At 46.1% G+C, this 18,546-nt stretch overlaps 1 protein-coding gene and 1 long non-coding RNA gene across 11 annotated transcripts in view; one reads left to right on the top strand and one right to left on the bottom strand.

The window, feature by feature from the left end:
- Positions 1–18,546, top strand: part of LOC137527957 (uncharacterized) — a 141,304-nt gene that overhangs the window by 48,679 nt on the left and 74,079 nt on the right. For 2 of the 7 annotated variants that reach the window (XR_011023242.1, XR_011023241.1), the window contains exon 3: positions 428–564. This is a non-coding gene — a long non-coding RNA (uncharacterized lncRNA). Of the gene's footprint in view, positions 1–53; positions 565–5,854; positions 5,928–9,802; positions 9,951–12,545; positions 13,437–18,546 lie in introns of those variants that run through there. The other 5 variants (XR_011023237.1, XR_011023236.1, XR_011023238.1 and 2 more) reach the window with 5 other exon arrangements.
- VAV2 (vav guanine nucleotide exchange factor 2) overlaps positions 191–18,546 on the bottom strand; it is a 316,337-nt gene continuing 297,981 nt past the window's right edge. For 2 of the 4 annotated variants that reach the window (XM_068249069.1, XM_068249070.1), the window contains 4 exons: positions 17,604–17,718; positions 12,576–12,662; positions 6,744–6,898; positions 191–546 (listed from right to left, as the gene is read on the bottom strand). In XM_068249069.1, coding sequence (XP_068105170.1) covers positions 499–546; positions 6,744–6,898; positions 12,576–12,662; positions 17,604–17,718 — 405 coding nt within the window. In that variant the 3' untranslated portion in view covers positions 191–498. The remainder of the gene's footprint in view (positions 547–6,743; positions 6,899–12,575; positions 12,663–17,603; positions 17,719–18,546) is intronic. The other 2 variants (XM_068249071.1, XM_068249072.1) reach the window with 1 other exon arrangement.

The following is an 18,546-nucleotide window of genomic DNA, read 5'->3' as shown; positions in this document are numbered from 1 at the left end:
GTATTGATTAAAAGGAAATAAATATGACAGCCTCCGTATACCTCTTACTTCAGTTCCCCTTTAAGAAATATATTCCTGCGGGTCTTGTATCAGAAGAACCAATCGGATCATCCCAACACTGTGTTCAGCTGGGGGCGGACCCACTGCGATGACGACGCCCTTTCCATGACAGAGAAGGAAGAATCGCCAGTCAGAAATGGAAGGACTTTAATTTTTTTTTCTTTTAAAAGAGGCGGAGCCAACATTTGGCAGACGGCCCCCCTCCTCCCGTTCCACTGCCATAAATCAGAATTATAAATCTTATATACAAGTAATACCAGCGAGGAAGACCACCCGGGTGGGAGGAGGGGCGCACAGTTCATTGGCTGGAGGGAATCTCTGAAGAAAAAGTCCTGAATGTCTTTTTTTTTTTTATTGTGCAAACGAGTCAAGAAGTCTGGAAGGAGGCGGAGAAGTCTGGAGGGAGGCGGAGACTTCACCACGGAAAGGTCACCGGGGTCACTGAACTCTCTCCTCTTCTACGTAGGTGGACGGGAACCAGCCGATCTGTGAGGAGACATCAGCGTGAGTACATATACTTATCATGTGCATATGGTGAATGATATACTAATAGTTTTGGTTGCATTTAAAGAAAACCTGTAAAGAGAAAAACCTCCCCTGGGGGTACTTACCTCGGGTGGGGGAAGCCCCTGGATCCTATTGTGGCTTCCCCCGTCCTCCTGTGTCCCACGGCGGTGTCGCTGTGCCCCTCCGAACAGCGGGAATGTAAATATTTACCTTCCTGGCTCCAGCGCAGGCGCAGTATCGGCTCTCCGCACGGAGATAGGCGGAAATAACTAATTGCTGTCAGTCCACTTTACTGCACAGACGCAAGTCTCCTGCGCCTGCGTAGTAGAGCGGACTCGACGGAGATCGGCTATTTCCGGGTGGGGAGCCGCAACAGCGCCCCCCCCCTGGAGCCAGGGAAGGTAAATAAATGTAGCGTGTCGAGCCAGGATTGCGGGACACTTCGGGGGAGCCAGCGCTGGATTGCCTGCAGCTACAGGGGAGGGGGAAGCCTCATTGGGACCCTAAGGATTTTCCCTCCTGAGGAAAGTAGCCCCCAGGGGACTTTTTTTCAGTACAGGGTCTCTTTAAAGGACAACCGATGTGACATGATGAGATAGACATGTGTATTTACAGTGCCAACCACACAAATAACTAGGCTGTGTTCCTTTTTTTTCTTTCTCTGCCTGAAAGAGTTAAACATCAGGTATGTAAGTGGCAGTTCCTGTCCGCTTCTGGACCATGACTGATAAGTAATTACAGCCATAAAACACTTTCCTGTCAGTAAATGGCTTCTGAGAGCAGGAAAGAGGTAAAAGGTTCATAGATTTGAGCTCTGACATACTGCAATGAAGGTGCCATTGAGCAGAGACAATGAAAAGGTAAAAACTAGATTTAAACATTAAAGCTGTGGGATATTCTAAAAATGCATCTTTAGGAGAAGGAGGATAGATACAATTGTTTATCTCATCAGTTTCTTTTCACCTCGGGTTTCCTTTAAACCTGTTGAATCCTGCTGGACTCTATCTGACATTGTTCCCACACTTTTTCTCCTGCGTTACCTCCTTGGAGATCATTTTCATATTCTTTTTAAAATTACTTTTAAGCATTTTACAATTGAAAAAGTACTATCAAAATTATCCTGAGTATTTTCTTCCTTGCTGGGGGTTTAAAAAGCATTTTATGACCAGGTATGAAGATACCACTCAGGAGAAAACATGAATTGCATATGGGCCATTGTCCCTTTCCAGCATAGGATAAATGTAATGCTGGGAATACACGGTTTGTTTTGCGGCAGATAAGATGGTTCGATAGATAATTTCCGACATGTCCGATCTCCCTTTCGATTGTTTTGCCGCTCAATTTCTGACAGAAGTGAATGAAAAAGAAAAACGAGAGGAAGATAAGAATTGAGAGCTAAAATCGAGCGGCAAAAACGTTCGAGAGCAAAACCGCACGGCAGAAATGAATAGTGTGTTCCCAGCATTATGCTGGCTACACACGGTGCATTCCCGCATTCGATTTCCCGTCGATTCGTTTACTTCCAACATGTCCGATTTGCATTTCGATGGATCGTTCGGTCGATTCGCATGTAAAGTGTGCCAAATCAATCCAACGATCCATCGAAACGCGAATCGGACATGTCAGAAATAATCGAGTCAACGCGAATTCGACAGGGGCATCGAGTGCGGAAACACACCGTGTGTATCCAGCATTAGACATACGGTAGTCTGACAAGAAAAATGTCTGCCACTAGGGGCGCTGTTAACAACAAAAAAATTTAGCTCATGAAAACAGCACCACACTGTATTAAGGTATAAAGCATCTGTAACATTTGTATTCAATATAATATTATATTGGATTGAATTATATTGAATAAAAATGTTACAGATGCTTTATACCTTTATACAGTGTGGTGCTGTTTTCATGAGCTTAATTTTTTTAGTTGATACTGTTGATACCAGCTAGTGATGGGTCGTTCGCGAACGAGCCGGCTCTTTGCTGCGAACGACAAGAGCCGGCTCTCAGTTTTAAAAGAGCCGATGCCTCAGCCGCCCCACACAGCTTTGCTCTGTAATAAAGGGCGCTGAGGCATGCTGGGAGATGTAGTCCTCCTCTTGCAGCTTGTAGGAGTGTATGGGGCGGGGCGGAGCAGAGCAGTAGCAGGAGGGATTGCCCCAGTCAGAGAAGCAGTCTGGAGTTGTCATGGAGACTTGGGCGGGGCTTTTACTCCGATTCTGAGTGGTGTCTAGTGATATTTAATGAAGAGCCGATTCAGAGCCGTAAGAGCCGGCTCTTTAATGGGAGCCGATTCAGAAGAGCCGATTCTCAGAGAAGAGCCGGAATTCCCATCACTAATACCAGCTCTAGCACACACTATGGTGAGAGTGCAGTGTTTCCTCTAGACCAGTGTTTCTCAACATTTTATTGGTATGTACCCCTATTAAAACCCTGTACTCACCAATTACCCCCTAGCATAGTAAACATTATCACAAGTATCCCTTGATAAATATATATTTAATCCTAGTACATGATACTTGGTTCCTAAACCATTTCCAAGCATTCACTATTGCTTTTAATTAGCTAAAATACAAATCTGGTGTTGTTTAAATAAGATTTATAATTTTCTTAAACTCTAAATTTGTTGTTCTTGGTTAAGTATATCACGCCCGAGCACCCCCTAGGGTACGCATACCACATGTTGAGAACCTAGGCTCTAGACAATACTAGGGGGCGCTGTTGCCAGATAAAATTCAACATGTCATCAGCCGCTTTATAACTCTTTCACACCAGCTGCGTTTTGTTTTTGAAAAACACAAGTACAGTAAAGTTATAATTGCAGTCATCAGATGGCATACATACTGAATGGGTTAACAATTTTCTAAAGAGGCAATCCTAGTTCTGCTGCATTTTCCCCGCGTTTCGATTGAGGCCAACAGTGTGAAAATCACAAAATGGTGTGTAAAAGCCCTTGTATTGAGTACTCCGTTCGACACTTTGATTGCTGCCGTGCCACGTAATTTAAAGGACAACTGCAGTGAGAGCGATATGGAGGCTGCCATATTTATTTCCTTTTTAGCAATACCAGTTGCCTGGCTATCCTGCTGATCCTCTGGCTCTAACATTTGAGCCATAGCCCCTGAACAAGCATGCAGCAGATCAGGTGTTTCTGACATTGTCAGGTCTGACTGGATTAGCTGCATGCTTGTTTCAGGTTTGTGATTTAGACACTACTGCAGCCAAATAGATCAGCAGGGCTGCCAGGCAGCGGGTATTGCTTAACAGGAAATAAACATGGCAGCCTCCATATTCCAGTTGTCTTTTAAATATTACGAGGGTGCATTTGGCCCAATCACTAGGGATGCAGTCGGATCTAATCCAGCACGGTGTCACCTTATGTGTATTGAAATATCAGACAAAGTCCGACACCTGGACCACACCCGGGAACCACGCAGTGCTGCATATTTTGGGGGCTGAGCCACAGTGCATGAGCTGGTACCAGCTGCTGGTTGTTTCCTGTTCCATCACAAGGGTAGTCAATGTAAAATCATCAGGAACACAGACAGCAATAAACCTCATAGCTTCCACCACTTCTCAGAGCTACTGAAAGCTGCTTACTATCGTGTCCACACACAGGCAGTGGTGGCTAATAGGATATGATTGATTCTAGCTTGCATGCAAATGGCACGCAGAAAATGGGCTAATCAGCATAGGCAGGAAGTGAAGCTGAGTGGCCCAATTCTAAGCAGCATATAATTTACTTGCTAGTTCTGATTATTAGCGTCTCGTCCTGCGAGAGATGTCACTTCCAGTGATCCCAAATACAGGAAGTCAGTGGGCAGCTTCTCTACTGGAACCTAACCGGCAATAAGAGCATCACTGGAGAAGTGACTGTAGAGGGAGAAGGAGTGGGATTGTCTAGCCTGAGCAGTAATTTAAAGCATACCTGTAACTAGAGAGGGATTAACACCTGGATACTGAGCTCAGTAGTGGAGAGTCAATGGTCCAGAGGATTTTAGGATCCTCATCTAGGCCACCATAACTGCCCAGGAGCTTCTTCTTCTCGTGGCCACGCTCCTAGGCCCTGTAATAGCTTGTCTGTACTGGGCATGTGCGAGAAAGGTCTGCACATGCCCAGTAGAATGAAGCGTTCATGCTGGGAGAAAAGCATGTACGAGCGGCTTCGTTCTACCGGGAATGTGCAGTCTTAAGTCGCACATGCCCAGTCCGGAGAACCTAGTGAATAGACCGGAAGCATATTTAGCAATTTGGTTGAATATGTTTAGGGGTACCCAGCGCTGGAATGTTGGGGTGCAGGGTTATCCAGAAATCCTCTGACCTGCCCAGACACTTTCCACTACTGAGGTATCCATTTTCAATCCTCAAGTTCAATTAAGGCATATTTACAGTAAAGCTAATTAAAGAGACAATTAAGCCTATAAAATACAAATCTGGTTAAAACTGGCTCCGACTGAGTGCTGGAGGAAGCCCCAGGTATGTATAGAATCTTTTCTTTAGCTCTGGTTCTTTTTAAAGGAAACCTCAGGGAAAAAAATGTAAAATCAACTTTACTCACCTGGGGCTTTCTCCAGCTCGTTGCAGCTGACTGTCCCACGCTGATCGCTCCGCTCTCCGTCACTGTCCCGGGCTCCCCGCACGGTGCAGAGGCCAACCTCGAGGTTGGTCCTTACTGCGGCTGCATGAAGAACCGCTGTCAAACATGGCCACGATTGTCTGCGGCGTACTGCACAGGCGCAGAACTACTACCACCTGCGCAGCCGCGTAAGAATGACATTGAGGTCGGCCTCTGCACCGTGCGGGGAGCCCAGGACGGCGGCGGAGAGCGGAGCGGTCAGCATGGGACAGTCTACTGCAAGGGGCTGGAGAAAACCGCAGGTGAGTAAAGCTGATTTTACATTTTTTTCCCCTGATGTTTCCTTTTAAAGGAAATAAATATGGCAGCCTCCATATCGCTCTCGCTTTAGGTGTCCTTTCAGTGAAAATAAAGGTTGATTTTTACTTAAGCTGGGGCTTCTTCCAGCCCCCTGCAGTCTATCTGGTCCCTTGCTGTCCTCATCTACATTGTCCTGCCACGGTCAGCCACGGTAAAGTTCTGCTCCTGCGAAGTTGCACGTTTTACCAACTGTGCAAGCGCAGAATGCTCCTGACCACGGAGTGCGATTGAGGAGGTGTCCACGGCTAGGACAGCAAATGGGGTGACAGTGACAATGCGATGTGAACCTGGAGGACAGCGATGGACTAGAAGAAGCTCCAGGTAAGAATTTTTTTTTTTTTTTTTTAAATTCAGGCTCCCTTTAAAGAGAACCCGAGGTGGCAATATGGAGGAAGCAGGGAATCGGCGGGTGAATGGCAGCACAAAGGTAAACAGCCAGCTAGCGACAAGTTGCTGGGGGGGGGGGGGGGCACAGTACAGACACAGAGGCTAGTTCTGCATACTATCACCAGCCTCTGACTCCTAATATTCATGCCAGAAACCCACCTCGGGTTCTTTTTAAAGAGGATCTGTAACGTCAAAACGTCCCCTGGGGGGTACTCACCTCGGGTGGGGGAAGCCTCCGGATCCTAATGAGGCTTCCCACGCCGTCCTCCGTCCCTCAGGGGTCCCCCACCCGAGGTGAGTACCCCCCAGGGGATGTTTTTGATGTTACAGAGTCTCTTTAAGCTACAAGTCAAGTTTTTCAGAGCGTGGGTGGGTGAGAGTGGGGACAAAGAGCGGAACAGACAACACAGAGGTTTGTGGTTCCATCATGAACATGTCTCTGTACTTACCTTAGGTAGCTTTGCTCTGTGTAAGATATGCTTTAACCCATTGGCAGCATCAATAGAGTTATGTCGTTTGAGATAAGTGTACTGCTTTTGACCTCAGTCAGCAGCACTTGTGCTGTAAATTATTGGAATGCTTTGCAGTCTCTCTGCCAGCAGAAAATATAGAAACTGAAAGCAGAAGTCCTCTGTTATTATCTAACACTGCCCCCTAATGACAAGTGACCATAAATACACATTACAGCAGAACTAATTAAAAGCAAAAAATTCTAAGAAATAAAAGTGCTAAAATAAAATTGGCCTGGGGCACTTGCAAGCCTCTAAATAAATTGGCTGCTAAAAGGTTTAAATACTCTGGCAGTATAGTGCCCGAATCCAGTACACTCCCCCCCGCGGTCGGGCTTTGCTGTTACCTTTCCATTTGTCTCTCCTTTCCACCAGCCCTGGTCCCCGCCCATCCGGCTGTAGATCTTCACAATGTCTCCTTCCCGCAGAGACAGCTCTCTCATGTCCCTGGCCTCAAACCTGTACCTGGCAATGGCGGTCCCTATGGGACGTGGCGTGAACACTGCAGGGGGGGAACAAGAAGTGAGGTCACAATCAGACACTGACAGCAGCACACTATACTGTACACAATGTTTATTTACATTTATAAGAAATCATATGAGGCTTTAAGTGTATCAAGGCACATACACACGCTCGACAAAATTCTTTTACTATAAACAACTTTACAAACAACTACGATTAATAAAGTTGGAAAGCTACGTCTTGGCATGCAAACAACTATTATACACACAGAACGATTAGACGGACAACTTGATGAACAACTACAAATTTACATATTGTTACTCAACTAGTGAACAAATATGTTCTAGCTCAACAAAAGTTTTTTAAATGCACAATTATCAAACCACTTGAAGAAGTCGGACAACTTTTGTCAAGGCGTTATCACAGATAAGAGGGAACCAACAACTGATAAGACGCAGCTCAAGTCAATCCAACTGTTGGATTAACTTGACAAACAATTTATGCTAGGAAAGGTTGTTTTTGCGGCAGATAGATGGTTAGATAATTTCCGACATGTCCGATCTCCCGTTCGATTGTTTTGCCGCTCGATTCCTGATATCGGTGAATGGGAAAAGATGAGAAAAAGGAGCAGAAGATAAGCGAATCGAGTGGCGAAATCGATTGAGCGGAAAAAACGACACGTGTATTCCCAACATAAGAGAAGTTGTGTCCAACACGGCAATGTGTGCAGAAGTCTGCTGTGACTTTTCAATGACTTCCATTACTAACTAGAACATATTAGTCGTTCACTAGTGTAGTAACAATATGTAAATTTGTAGTTCGCCAAGTTGTCCGTCAAATCGTTCCGTGTGTATAACAGTTGTTTGCATGCCAAGACGTATCTTTCCAACTTTTTTTTCATAAAATATTTTAGTTGTTTATAGTAAAAGACTTTTGTTGAGCGTGTGTATGTCCCTTAAGAGCTGACATTCGATTGGAGGGAAAAAAAGCTTTAGCTAAATATACCTTCATAGCCCAATGTGTGGATAATGACAGACAGCTGACTGGCCAGTCACAGAGAAGGATGACAGCTGCCCAAACAATGATAGACGGTAATGACGGACAAATGACTTACCAATCACAGATGAAACACAGGGTGATAATAGACAGCTTATTAACCAATCACAGACAAGACAGAGGATAGTGATGACGTAAAGACTGTACACAAGATGTGTCCAAATGATGCCGATTCTTATGTCTTCTATTGATCAGATGACTCCAGACGCCCTGTCATAGTCAGAGCCGGATCGTCCACAAAGGCAACCTGGGCAGGTGCCTATGGCCTGATGGGTTTCCCAGGGCCTGGCTGGCACCTCCTGTCACCTGAAAAGCCATGCGATAAGTAGGAGGAGCCAAATCTGCTGTGTTGCCTAGGGTCCCATTTGACCTTTACACATCACTGGTTACAGTTCCTGAGAATATGACGATTTCAGCATGTGACCACACCACACCAACTCTGTACACCACCTGCCCTCCAGAACATGGGTCTGTAGCATTTACTGCCCACTAATGATACAATATTGTTTGTACAATCTAAGAGTGCCCAATAACGATCCAATTTTTCCAAAGTATCGATCATCCATCGATTGAAAACAATCATTCGGGGCCACCGATGTAGGGGAAATAAGTGATCGGATGAAATAAAATAATTCCGGAATTTGGATCTACGGAAAGATCAATAGAATGATCGTTAGCATTAATGGCACCCGATTCAATCGATTGTATGGTTGATCATTTGGTAGATTTTACAGTTAAAGTGGACCTGAACTCTAGCACAGGGCAGAAGGAAAACAGAGAGAAATACACCCTGTATGTATTTAGAGAGTTTAGCCTGTCTAATTCCCCCTCATCTGTGACTAATCACCACTGTAATTTGATCTCTCAGGTGTGTCAGCTGGCTGCCTCGGCAGATCAGCTAATTTATAAACACAGGATGTGTTTACACATGAAAGCAGGAAGTAGACAAACTGCAGATTTATTGCAGGATTTGTATCAAGCAATTATTTTCTTTAAAGGTCATTATGCTGTTATGTAGCTGCAGGGGAGGATGTGGCATTTGCTGGAGATCTGATGGATATGTGAAAAGAGGACAGACACGAAAGAGAGAATGGGAACAGTGGGAGCGCCCGGGGGAAGGGGGTCCGATGGAGGGTGATGTATGAGAAACACAAACTGTGACTATGCCTCCCGATCTGTCACTCTACATATTACATGGTTCTAATTCTACACACACTGTGACTATGCCTCCCGATCTGTCACTCAACATATTACATTGTTCTAATGCGACACAAACTGTGACTATGCCTCCTGATCTGTCACTCTACATATTACATGGTTCTAATTCTACACAAACTGTGACTATGCCTCCCGATCTGTCACTCTACATATTACATGGTTCTAATTCTACACACACTGTGACTATGCCTCCTGATCTGTCACTCTACATATTACATGGTTCTAATTCTACACAAACTGTGACTATGCCTCCCGATCTGTCACTCTACATATTACATGGTTCTAATTCTACACAAACTGTGACTATGCCTTCCGATCTGTCACTCTACATATTACATGGTTCTTATTCTACACAAACTGTGACTATGCCTCCCGATCTGTCACTCTACATATTACATGGTTCTAATTCTACACAAACTGTGACTATGCCTCCCGATCTGTAACTCTACATATTACATGGTTCTAATTCTACACAAACTGTGACTATGCCTCCCGATCTGTCACTCTACATATTACATGGTTCTAATTCTACACAAACTGTGACTATGCCTCCCGATCTGTCACTCTACATATTACATGGTTATAATTCTACACACACTGTGACTATGCCTCCCAATCTTAAACAGCCTTTTATGGAAAGTTTTACTGAACACATTGCTTTCTCCTCTAGATCTTGTGATAGGACTCTGATCTGTAGAGGATTCTCCTGTGCCCAGGCCAGGATTGCCCCATCACTGATGTTCTCCAGCCCCAGAGGAAGTACCAAAATCTGTGACTTCAGAAGGCATTTTCACACACCCTGTACTGGTATACATCAGGTATAGAGAGTTTAGGAACTCAGTGTTCAATGCTAGGAAAATACCAAAGGACCTTGGCTTCAGGACAGAAATCTACAGCTCGAGAACACAGGGGGGCGCTAGTGAGACAAAGCAATGGGTTCAGGGAAACTGGCAGGAGGGATCACACCAGCCAATCAGGTCATCCGAAGATGGCAGCTGCAACTCTGCATATTTACTGTATATACTAGAAAAAAATTCAGCTAACACTATAAGTCAAAGGATCTCAGAACCAAAAGGTTCTGGTAAAAATGATAGCTGCAGTGTGTGGGGGGTAAAAAGTACATACAGTCCGCTCCTCCTGCTGCCGTTAGTGTAATATACATGCCGGTGTCCCATCGACTTGCTTGGCCTTTGTCCCGGACATACTCGACCTGTGTGCGCAGTATCTCCTCCCCTCTTCACTTCTGGCCGGTGTAATGTCTGATTGCGCTGCCCGGAAACTCCCTTCCACAGTTGCACGCATGCTCAGTGTGAAGTTATGGTAATTCTGCTGCCGTTGGTAAAATACTAAATATCTCCGCTTCCACACATCCTACACTCCCAAAATTTTAAGGGAAGGGAGAGGATCCCCCGAACTACCTCTATGCCGAATTGCAGCTCCCAAGCCCCGCTGGTTCAGGAGACGGATTACAAAAACGTATCTCAGAAACCAGTGGGGCTCGGGGGCTGCAATTTGGCATAGAGATAGTTCGGGGGATCCCCTCCCTACCCTGAAAATTTGGGGAGTGTAGGATGTGTGGAATCGGAAATATTTACTATTTTACCAACAGCAACATAATTAAATAGGAACTGTGGCCGCACAGTCTCCTATCGCGCATGCGGGGCAGCGCAAATTATCAGGCAGCGCAATCAGACACAACATCGGTGCATAGCGATCGGCTCAGAAGCACGCTGACCCCTCTGTCTCCTCTGGGCTGCGTGTGCTCTGCATTACACCAAGCGTCACATGATTAGCATGTGACGCTTGGTGTAGTGGAGCGCACACGCAGCGCAGGGGAGACAGAGGGGCAGCGTGCTTCTGAGCCGATCGCTATGCACCGGCCAGAAGTGAAGAGAGGAGGACATACTGTGCACACAGGGCGCAGTATGTCCGGGACAAAGGTCAAGCAAGTCGCCAGGCATGTATATTACACTAACAGCGGCAGACGGAGGGGGGCAGGAGGAGCGGAAGGTATATACTTTTACACACACACACACACACACACACACACACACACACACACACACACACACACACACACACACACACACACACACACACACACACACACACACACACACACACACACACACACACACACACACACACACACACACACACACACACACACACACACACACACACACACACACACACTGCAGCTATCCTTTTTACCAGAACCTTTCGTTTCTGGTATCCTTTAAGTCAAACACCCTCACTTTTCACTCTTTCTAAATTACAAAATGTGTCTCGAGTATAAGTCCACCCATGTAAAAGATAAACCCCCCATGTACCCCAACAACGAATATTTCCAACCAGTATTATCTTGTCTCCCAAATACTGCCCGTGGTATAACCTTGCTGGTCAAGCATTACCCTCCCCCCCCCCCCCCCCCCCCAGGGCTGCCACATACCCCAGGGATTGCCCCCAGCACTGCCACATCCCCTAGGCGTTACTACCAACTCCCCCACCCCCAGTGCTGCCACGTCTTTCGGGCTTCCCCCCCTCCACATCTTCCGGGTGAGATAGAAACTATGGGAGTGCAGCAATTAACATGACAGGTACTAGTCTAGCTTTCCTGCATCTCTCTGCATGAGGGAAATAATGTTAGGTGACTTGTTCTCGATTCTAAATATAAACCAACTCCCATCTGACTTTATTAACCTCCTCGGCGTTCTATTGAGATCGCCAGGGAGGCTGCGGGAGGGTTTTTTTTTAAAGCCTCCGGCGCCCATAATAAACAAGGAAGGCCGCAATGAGCGGCCTTCCTTGTTTTGCTTAGATCGTCGCCATGGCGACGAGCGGAGTGACGTCATGGACGTCAGCCGACGTCCTGACGTCAGCCGCCTCCGATCCAGCCCTTAGCGCTGGCGGGAACTTTTTGTTCCGGCTGCGCAGGGCTCAGGCGGCTAGGGGGGCCCTCTTTCGCCGCTGCTCGCGGCGAATCGCCGCAGAGCGGCGGCGATCAGGCAGCACACGCGGCTGGCAAAGTGCCGGCTGCGTGTGCTGCACTTTATTTGATAAAAATCGGCCCAGCAGGGCCTGAGCGGCAGCCTCCGGCGGTGATGGACGAGCTGAGCTCGTCCATACCGCTCAGGAGGTTAATATATACAGTATATATGTTCATATGCATATTTTATATATCAGGGCTACAGTAACCAGCCACTGATCTGCTAGAGAAGTTTACACTTGTTGCAGCCAGATACTAAACATGAATATTGTGCAAAATCTTGTTAAATAATAAGCTAGTTTAATTCTAACGGTTTAGCATTGGCTGCAGTATCAGAGATGACCACAGGGTGGCAGCAGCTGATGCTCCACTATAACTAGGCATTAGAGAGAGAACTGACTCTACATTATCTCAATCACTGCAGTGCCGAGAAAAGACCACAAGGCGGCAGTACCTGACCAGAAGGGAGTGGACGGAGTCTGACAAGGGAAGTTGTGGCTCTGAGGACTGAGAAAAGAAAAGTTGTAGGAAGCACAGGAAGCTGCAAAGAGTTCAGAGAGAAACACAACAGGCAGAGGAACAGCAAAGAGAGAAACAAAAATAAATAAAAGTTATAAAACAGCAGCAAAGCGGCATAAGCACAGGTCTGCGGAGAAAAGCAGCAATAAAGGGTTAAAGAGGGAAGGCAAGTATGAATTATAAGCAGATCTGCAGCCCTCATAGAGATGTCCTGCTGGTATCTCCCCGTAACTACGACCCGCTGGCCATCTGACGTGACCAGAACAACCTAACAAACCAATCCTGGCTACCCAGGAGGCTGCGCTAGCAAAGGAAAGCCACCAGCGGCCAATCATCTACCAGTACACCTGACTGCATGAAAAGGACAGTCCAGGTCCTGAGCAAAAGGATTAACCGAGGGCCCTTTCACGTTGGGTCACCCCACTGAAAGTCTGTGAGGTAGTTCACACTCGCCGTGTTGCGGTACGCTGCCCTAACGCGCGTCCATACCTACGTTACCTCCTGCAGTGATCTGCATCAGACCGGACGAGGTGTAAGTCTATGGTAACGCGCCTGTATTTAAAAAACCTGCTGCAGTTTTCAGCATCGCAATGCACAGAAGCATATTTTAGTAATATGCTTCTGCACCGTCATCGATTCCCCAACAGAAAGTGAGTCAGTTCCTGCTTGGCTGGATGCCAGAGAGGGATTACCGTGTAGTAACGCGGTAATCCCCGAAGGCCTGCACCGCCAATCTGCAGTGTAAAGCCAGCCTTAAAGGACACCCGAGATGAAAATAAACTGATAAGAAAAACAATTGTATCTATCCTCCTTCGCCTAAAAATGACTTTTTTTTTAGATATCCTACTATTTTATTTTATATTCAAATCTGCCATATTTAAATATGACACCTTCATTGAAGTATGCTAGAGCTCAAATCTATGAATTATTGACCCTTTTTATTTATTTCCTGCTCTCAGAAGCCATTTACTGACAGGAAAGTATTTTATGGCTGTAATTACTTATCAGTGAGGGTTATGCAATAGTCTGACCCAGTCCTGACCCGGACAGAAACTGTCACTTGCATACCTGATGTTTAACTCTTTCAGGCAGAGAAAAAAAAAAAAAAAAGGAACTCAGCCTAGTTATTCGTGTGCTAGGCACTGTACATACTGTACACATGTCTAACTCATCATGTCACATGTCACCTCGGTTGTCCTTTAAAGGATACCCCGAGGTGAAAAACAGTTGTATCTAACCTCCTCCTAAAAATGACTTTTTAAAATCTAAGTTTTTACTGTTTTATTGTTTTTGCTCGATGACACATCCATTGAAGTATGCCAGAGCTAAAATCTATGAACTGGTGACCCTTCTTATCTCTTTCCTGCTCTCAGAAGCCATTTTCTGCTAGGAAAGTGTTTTATAGTTGTAATTTCTTATCAGTGAGGGTCACACCCAGTCCTGACTCAGACAGTTAGCTGCCACTAACATACCTGGTGCTTAAAGCGGATCCAAGATGAAAAACTAACTATAACAAGTAACTTGTCTATGTATCTTATCTAAAGTTTAGATAGTTTACACAGCAAATCTGGCTGCATACAGCTTCAATAATTTATGATTATTTATTCCTGTGATACAATGAGGGCAGCTGTGTTCTGTTTGTCACAGGCTGAGGGCTGGAGATGCTCTCAGCTTGCCTGTGTGTAATGTGACAAATTCAGTCCCCTCTCCTCCTCCCCTCTGGTTTCCTTGTGTTCATTGCTCATCCCGATATCACTCGCTGTTACCGCCGCACGCCTGATCGACCACGATGGCCCGACATCTCGCAGCATGTCCGATTGAAACATGCGATCAATTTTAGCCTGAAATTGGTCGCATTGTCAAATCAGGCACCGATTTTCATCTGATTCGACAAATTATCAAATCGTATGGTTGATCGGCCACCAAATCAATTAGTGTATGTCCACCTTTAGACTGCCAGGACATCTATAAGCGTTTCTGCATCCATACCCCACAGCCGTCTACGCTAGCTTAAATAGGGGAGGCCAAAAACAAGTGTAATGAAGCTTTAAAGAGAACCTGAAGTGAGAGGTATATGGAGGCTGCCATACTTATTTCCTGTTAAACAATACCAGTTGCCTGACAGCCCTGCTGGTTTCTTTGGCTGCAGTAGTGTCTGAATCACACACCAGAAACAAGCATGCAGCTAATCCAGTCACACTTTAGTCACCAGATCTGCTGCATGCTTGTTCCGGGGCTATGGCTAAACGTATTACAGGCAGAGGATATCTCGTTGTCCTCCTGCGTTTCTCCGTTCTGCCGCTATCAGCCCCGGTAACTGGCTAAGTCATGTCAGTCAGGGTCTGGGGCTTGATTAAGCCCCGGAAAAGTATCAAATCTTTAGTTTTTAACGTCTCTGGTTTCCTTTAACCTCCCTGGCGATAACCCCGAACGTAGTTCGGGGTAAGCCGCGCAGGAGGTTCTCAGGCCCTGCTGGGCCGATTTGCATAATTTTTTTTTGCTGCACGCAGCTAGCACTTTGCTAGCTGCGTGCATCCCCCCGCCCGCGATCGAAGCGGGCCGGGGATGCCGCTGAGTAGCGGCTATCATGTAGCGAGCCCTGGGCTCGCTACATGATTTAAAAAAAAACAAAAAAAAAACTGCTGCGCTGCCTCCTGGCGGAATTCATTAGACCGCCAGGAGGGTTAAATGACACCTGAAGTGAGAGGGACATGGAGGCTGACATACTTATTTCCTTTTAAATAATGCAGATTTTTAGCCATAGCCCCCGAACAAGCATGCAGCAGATCAGGTGCTCTGACTTAAAGAGAAACTCCGACCAAGAATTTAACTTTATCCCAATCAGTAGCTGATACCCCCTTTTACATGACAAATCTATTGCATTTTACAAACAGACCATCAGGGGGCGCTGTATGACTGATATTGTGGTGAAACCCCTCCCACAGAAAGCTCTGGGACTGCTGTACTCTGGGCAAACTGCCACAATGTAACAATGTTCACAGACAGGAAATAGCTGTTTACAGCTGTCTGTAACAGCCAAACCAGCTAGGAGCAGCTACATAACCTGCCCGCAGTAAAAATGTCACCATGTAATAAATGTCAGAATGTGAATCGGGGAGAGGAAAGATTTTACAATGGGCAAACACTGACTAAATCATTTATACATAATTATGGTAAAAATGAAGCACTTTTTTAATACATTATTTTCACTGGAGTTCCTCTTTAAGTGTGACTGGATTGCATGCTTATAACAATTTGAACAGAGGCGCCAAAAGGATAAGATCAAATATTAAAAGGTTAAAAATTGCTTGGGAGGCAGCGGTGGACTTACCTCCTATAAGCAGACACAATAAGCTGTGTATTTCAACAAAAAGGATATATTTATTGGTACACTCCAAAGGTTAATTCACAACGCGTTTCGCAGGCCTAAACCCGCTTCATCAGGTAGTAGGGGTTGGAGGGGTTTCAGGAGTGTGATTCAGACACTACTGCAGCCAAAGACATCAGTAGGATAGCCAGGCAACTGGTATTGTTTAACAGGAAAGAATATAGCAGCCTCCATATCCCTCTTGTTTCAGGAGTCCTCTAAGAAAAAGAGTCTTCAACTGCCAGCAATAGTGGCTTTCATTTGCCAGCAATCAGGCACCTCAGACAGGACACACTTCTAGCATTCCTGCATCTAACACAGTGTTTCTGGTTCAGCAATAGTGAAGGTCACTTACACATGAATAATTCTGTAGCCCGTTCTTGGCTCTTACTGAGACCAGTAGACCAGTGCAGGTGCAGCCCACTCCATACACCAGGGGTCAGGAACCTTTTTGGCTGACAGAGCCATAAACGCCACATATTTTTCAAATTGTTTTAGAAATTCAAATTTCCATGAGAGCCATACAATATGTTTTAAACTGGGCAAGTGCGCATGCGCAGCAGAGGGCTCCCGTCCCTGTTGCCATGGTGATGTGTACACAGTTGATTCACCGGGCAGCGGAAGTGTCAGACATCTTCAGCTTCTCTTGGGTTTCAGCAACATCCGAGAGCCAGACAGGAGAAATACCGACTAACAGCTTGTACAATTAGCTAGCTGACTTGGGGATTGATTCACTTTGTAGGACGAGATCCTCGCACTTTGGCCCAATAGGCTGCCTGAAAGTGCAGGGATCTCGTTCTACAAAGTCACTGGACCTGACAGGGTCCAGAGTGGGACAATTGGAGCGGCCGTTAGTTTTGGGGGGTAGCATGAGTAAGTTAGTAGTGCATGCTACAGCAGTAGTGTACCTACTTATAAAATGTTACTAGCGCTGCCACACTAAGCTGTGCTGCTTGAGCAGTGGTGTAGCTCAGTGAATCAACCCCTACTGATTTGTCTGTGAGCCAGATGTAGCCATCTAAGAGCCACATCTGACTCCCGAGCCGTAGGTTCCCTACCCCTGCCATACACCCTCGTGCATCCTGCTCACCCATACACCGCAGCTGAGAGAGTACTGGGCACGAGTACACAGAGGGTGCCTGGATGGGCTGAGCATGTAATGGACGGACATACCAAACAGAGGTCAAAGCTAAGTGCATTTTTTAACCCTTTTTCTCCATCGGGATTACTTTAATGCAAATTGCATGCAGCTTGTAATTGAGCTAATCAGAATTACTTTAGGACTACGTGGATTGGCTAATTCCAAGCTGTGTAGAGTTGCATTCAGCTCTGCAATTATTACCATCTCGATAACCATCGATCACATGCAAACATCACATGGTCATCTCTACTAACGATCAGCAGCTACAACAACCTATCAGGGAACAGCAGCAGGCATCATGGGTCTCAGCCACTCCCCCAGGTGTAAACCCTTTATACAGACTAGATGGAGAATGAGCAGAACTTGCAACCTTCTAGCTGTAGCTGCCTTTACACTCGGTACAGACGTGTCTCCCCTCCCCCCTATACAGAAGCCAAGCAGGCAGCTGGACTTACCGGGGGATTTGGGAGAGCTGCGTGTGTTGCGGGTCTTGTAGGGGTATTTCAGGGTCGTGTCCAGCTGCTTGAAGCTTTCTTTTAAGGAATGTGTCTGGTAATACTCCACCAACTCCTGCAAACAACCGAGGACATCATTAATACCAGGACAGGAAGTGCTGGAGGAGGAAGTACAGTAAAAGGAAACACATGGAGGACCTCATTAGTATCTGGACAGGAAGTGCTGGATGAGGAAGTACAGTAACAGGAAGCACAGGGAAGATGTCAATATCTGGACAGGAAGTGCTGGAGGAGGGAATACAGTAACAGGAAACACACGGAGGACCTAATTAGTATCTGGACAGGAAGTGCTGGAGGAGGAAGTACAGCAACAGGAAACACACGGAGGACCTCATAAATATCTGGACAGGAAGTGCTGTAGGAGGAAGTACATTAACAGTAAACACATGGAGGACCTCATTAATATCTGGACAGCAAGTGCTGGAGGAGGAAATACAGTAACAGGAAGCACAGGGAGGCTGTCAATATCTGGACAGGAAGTGCTGGAGGAGGGAGTACAGTAACAGGAAACACACGGAGGACCTCATTAGTATCTGGACAGGAAGTGCTGGAGGAGGAAGTACAGTAACAGGAAACACACGGAGGACCTCATTAGTATCTGGACAGGAAGTGCTGGAGGAGGAAGTACAGAAACAGGAAACACACGGAGGACCTCATAAATATCTGGACAGGAAGTGCTGTAGGAGGAAGTACAGTAACAGGAAACACATGGAGGACCTCATTAGTATCTGGACAGGAAGTGCTGGAGGAGGAAGTACAGTAACAGGAAGCACAGGGAGGACCTCATTAATATCTGGACAGGAAGTGCTGGAGGAGGAAATACAGTAACAGGAAGCACAGGGAGGATCTCATTAATATTTGGACAGGAAGTGCTGGAGGAGGA

Source organism: Hyperolius riggenbachi, chromosome 8 (genome assembly GCF_040937935.1).
Source record: "Hyperolius riggenbachi isolate aHypRig1 chromosome 8, aHypRig1.pri, whole genome shotgun sequence".
NCBI classification, from domain to species: Eukaryota; Metazoa; Chordata; class Amphibia; order Anura; family Hyperoliidae; genus Hyperolius; species Hyperolius riggenbachi.
The sequence above is the reverse complement of the archived record's forward strand: the minus strand, read 5'-3'. Positions and strand labels throughout refer to the sequence as shown.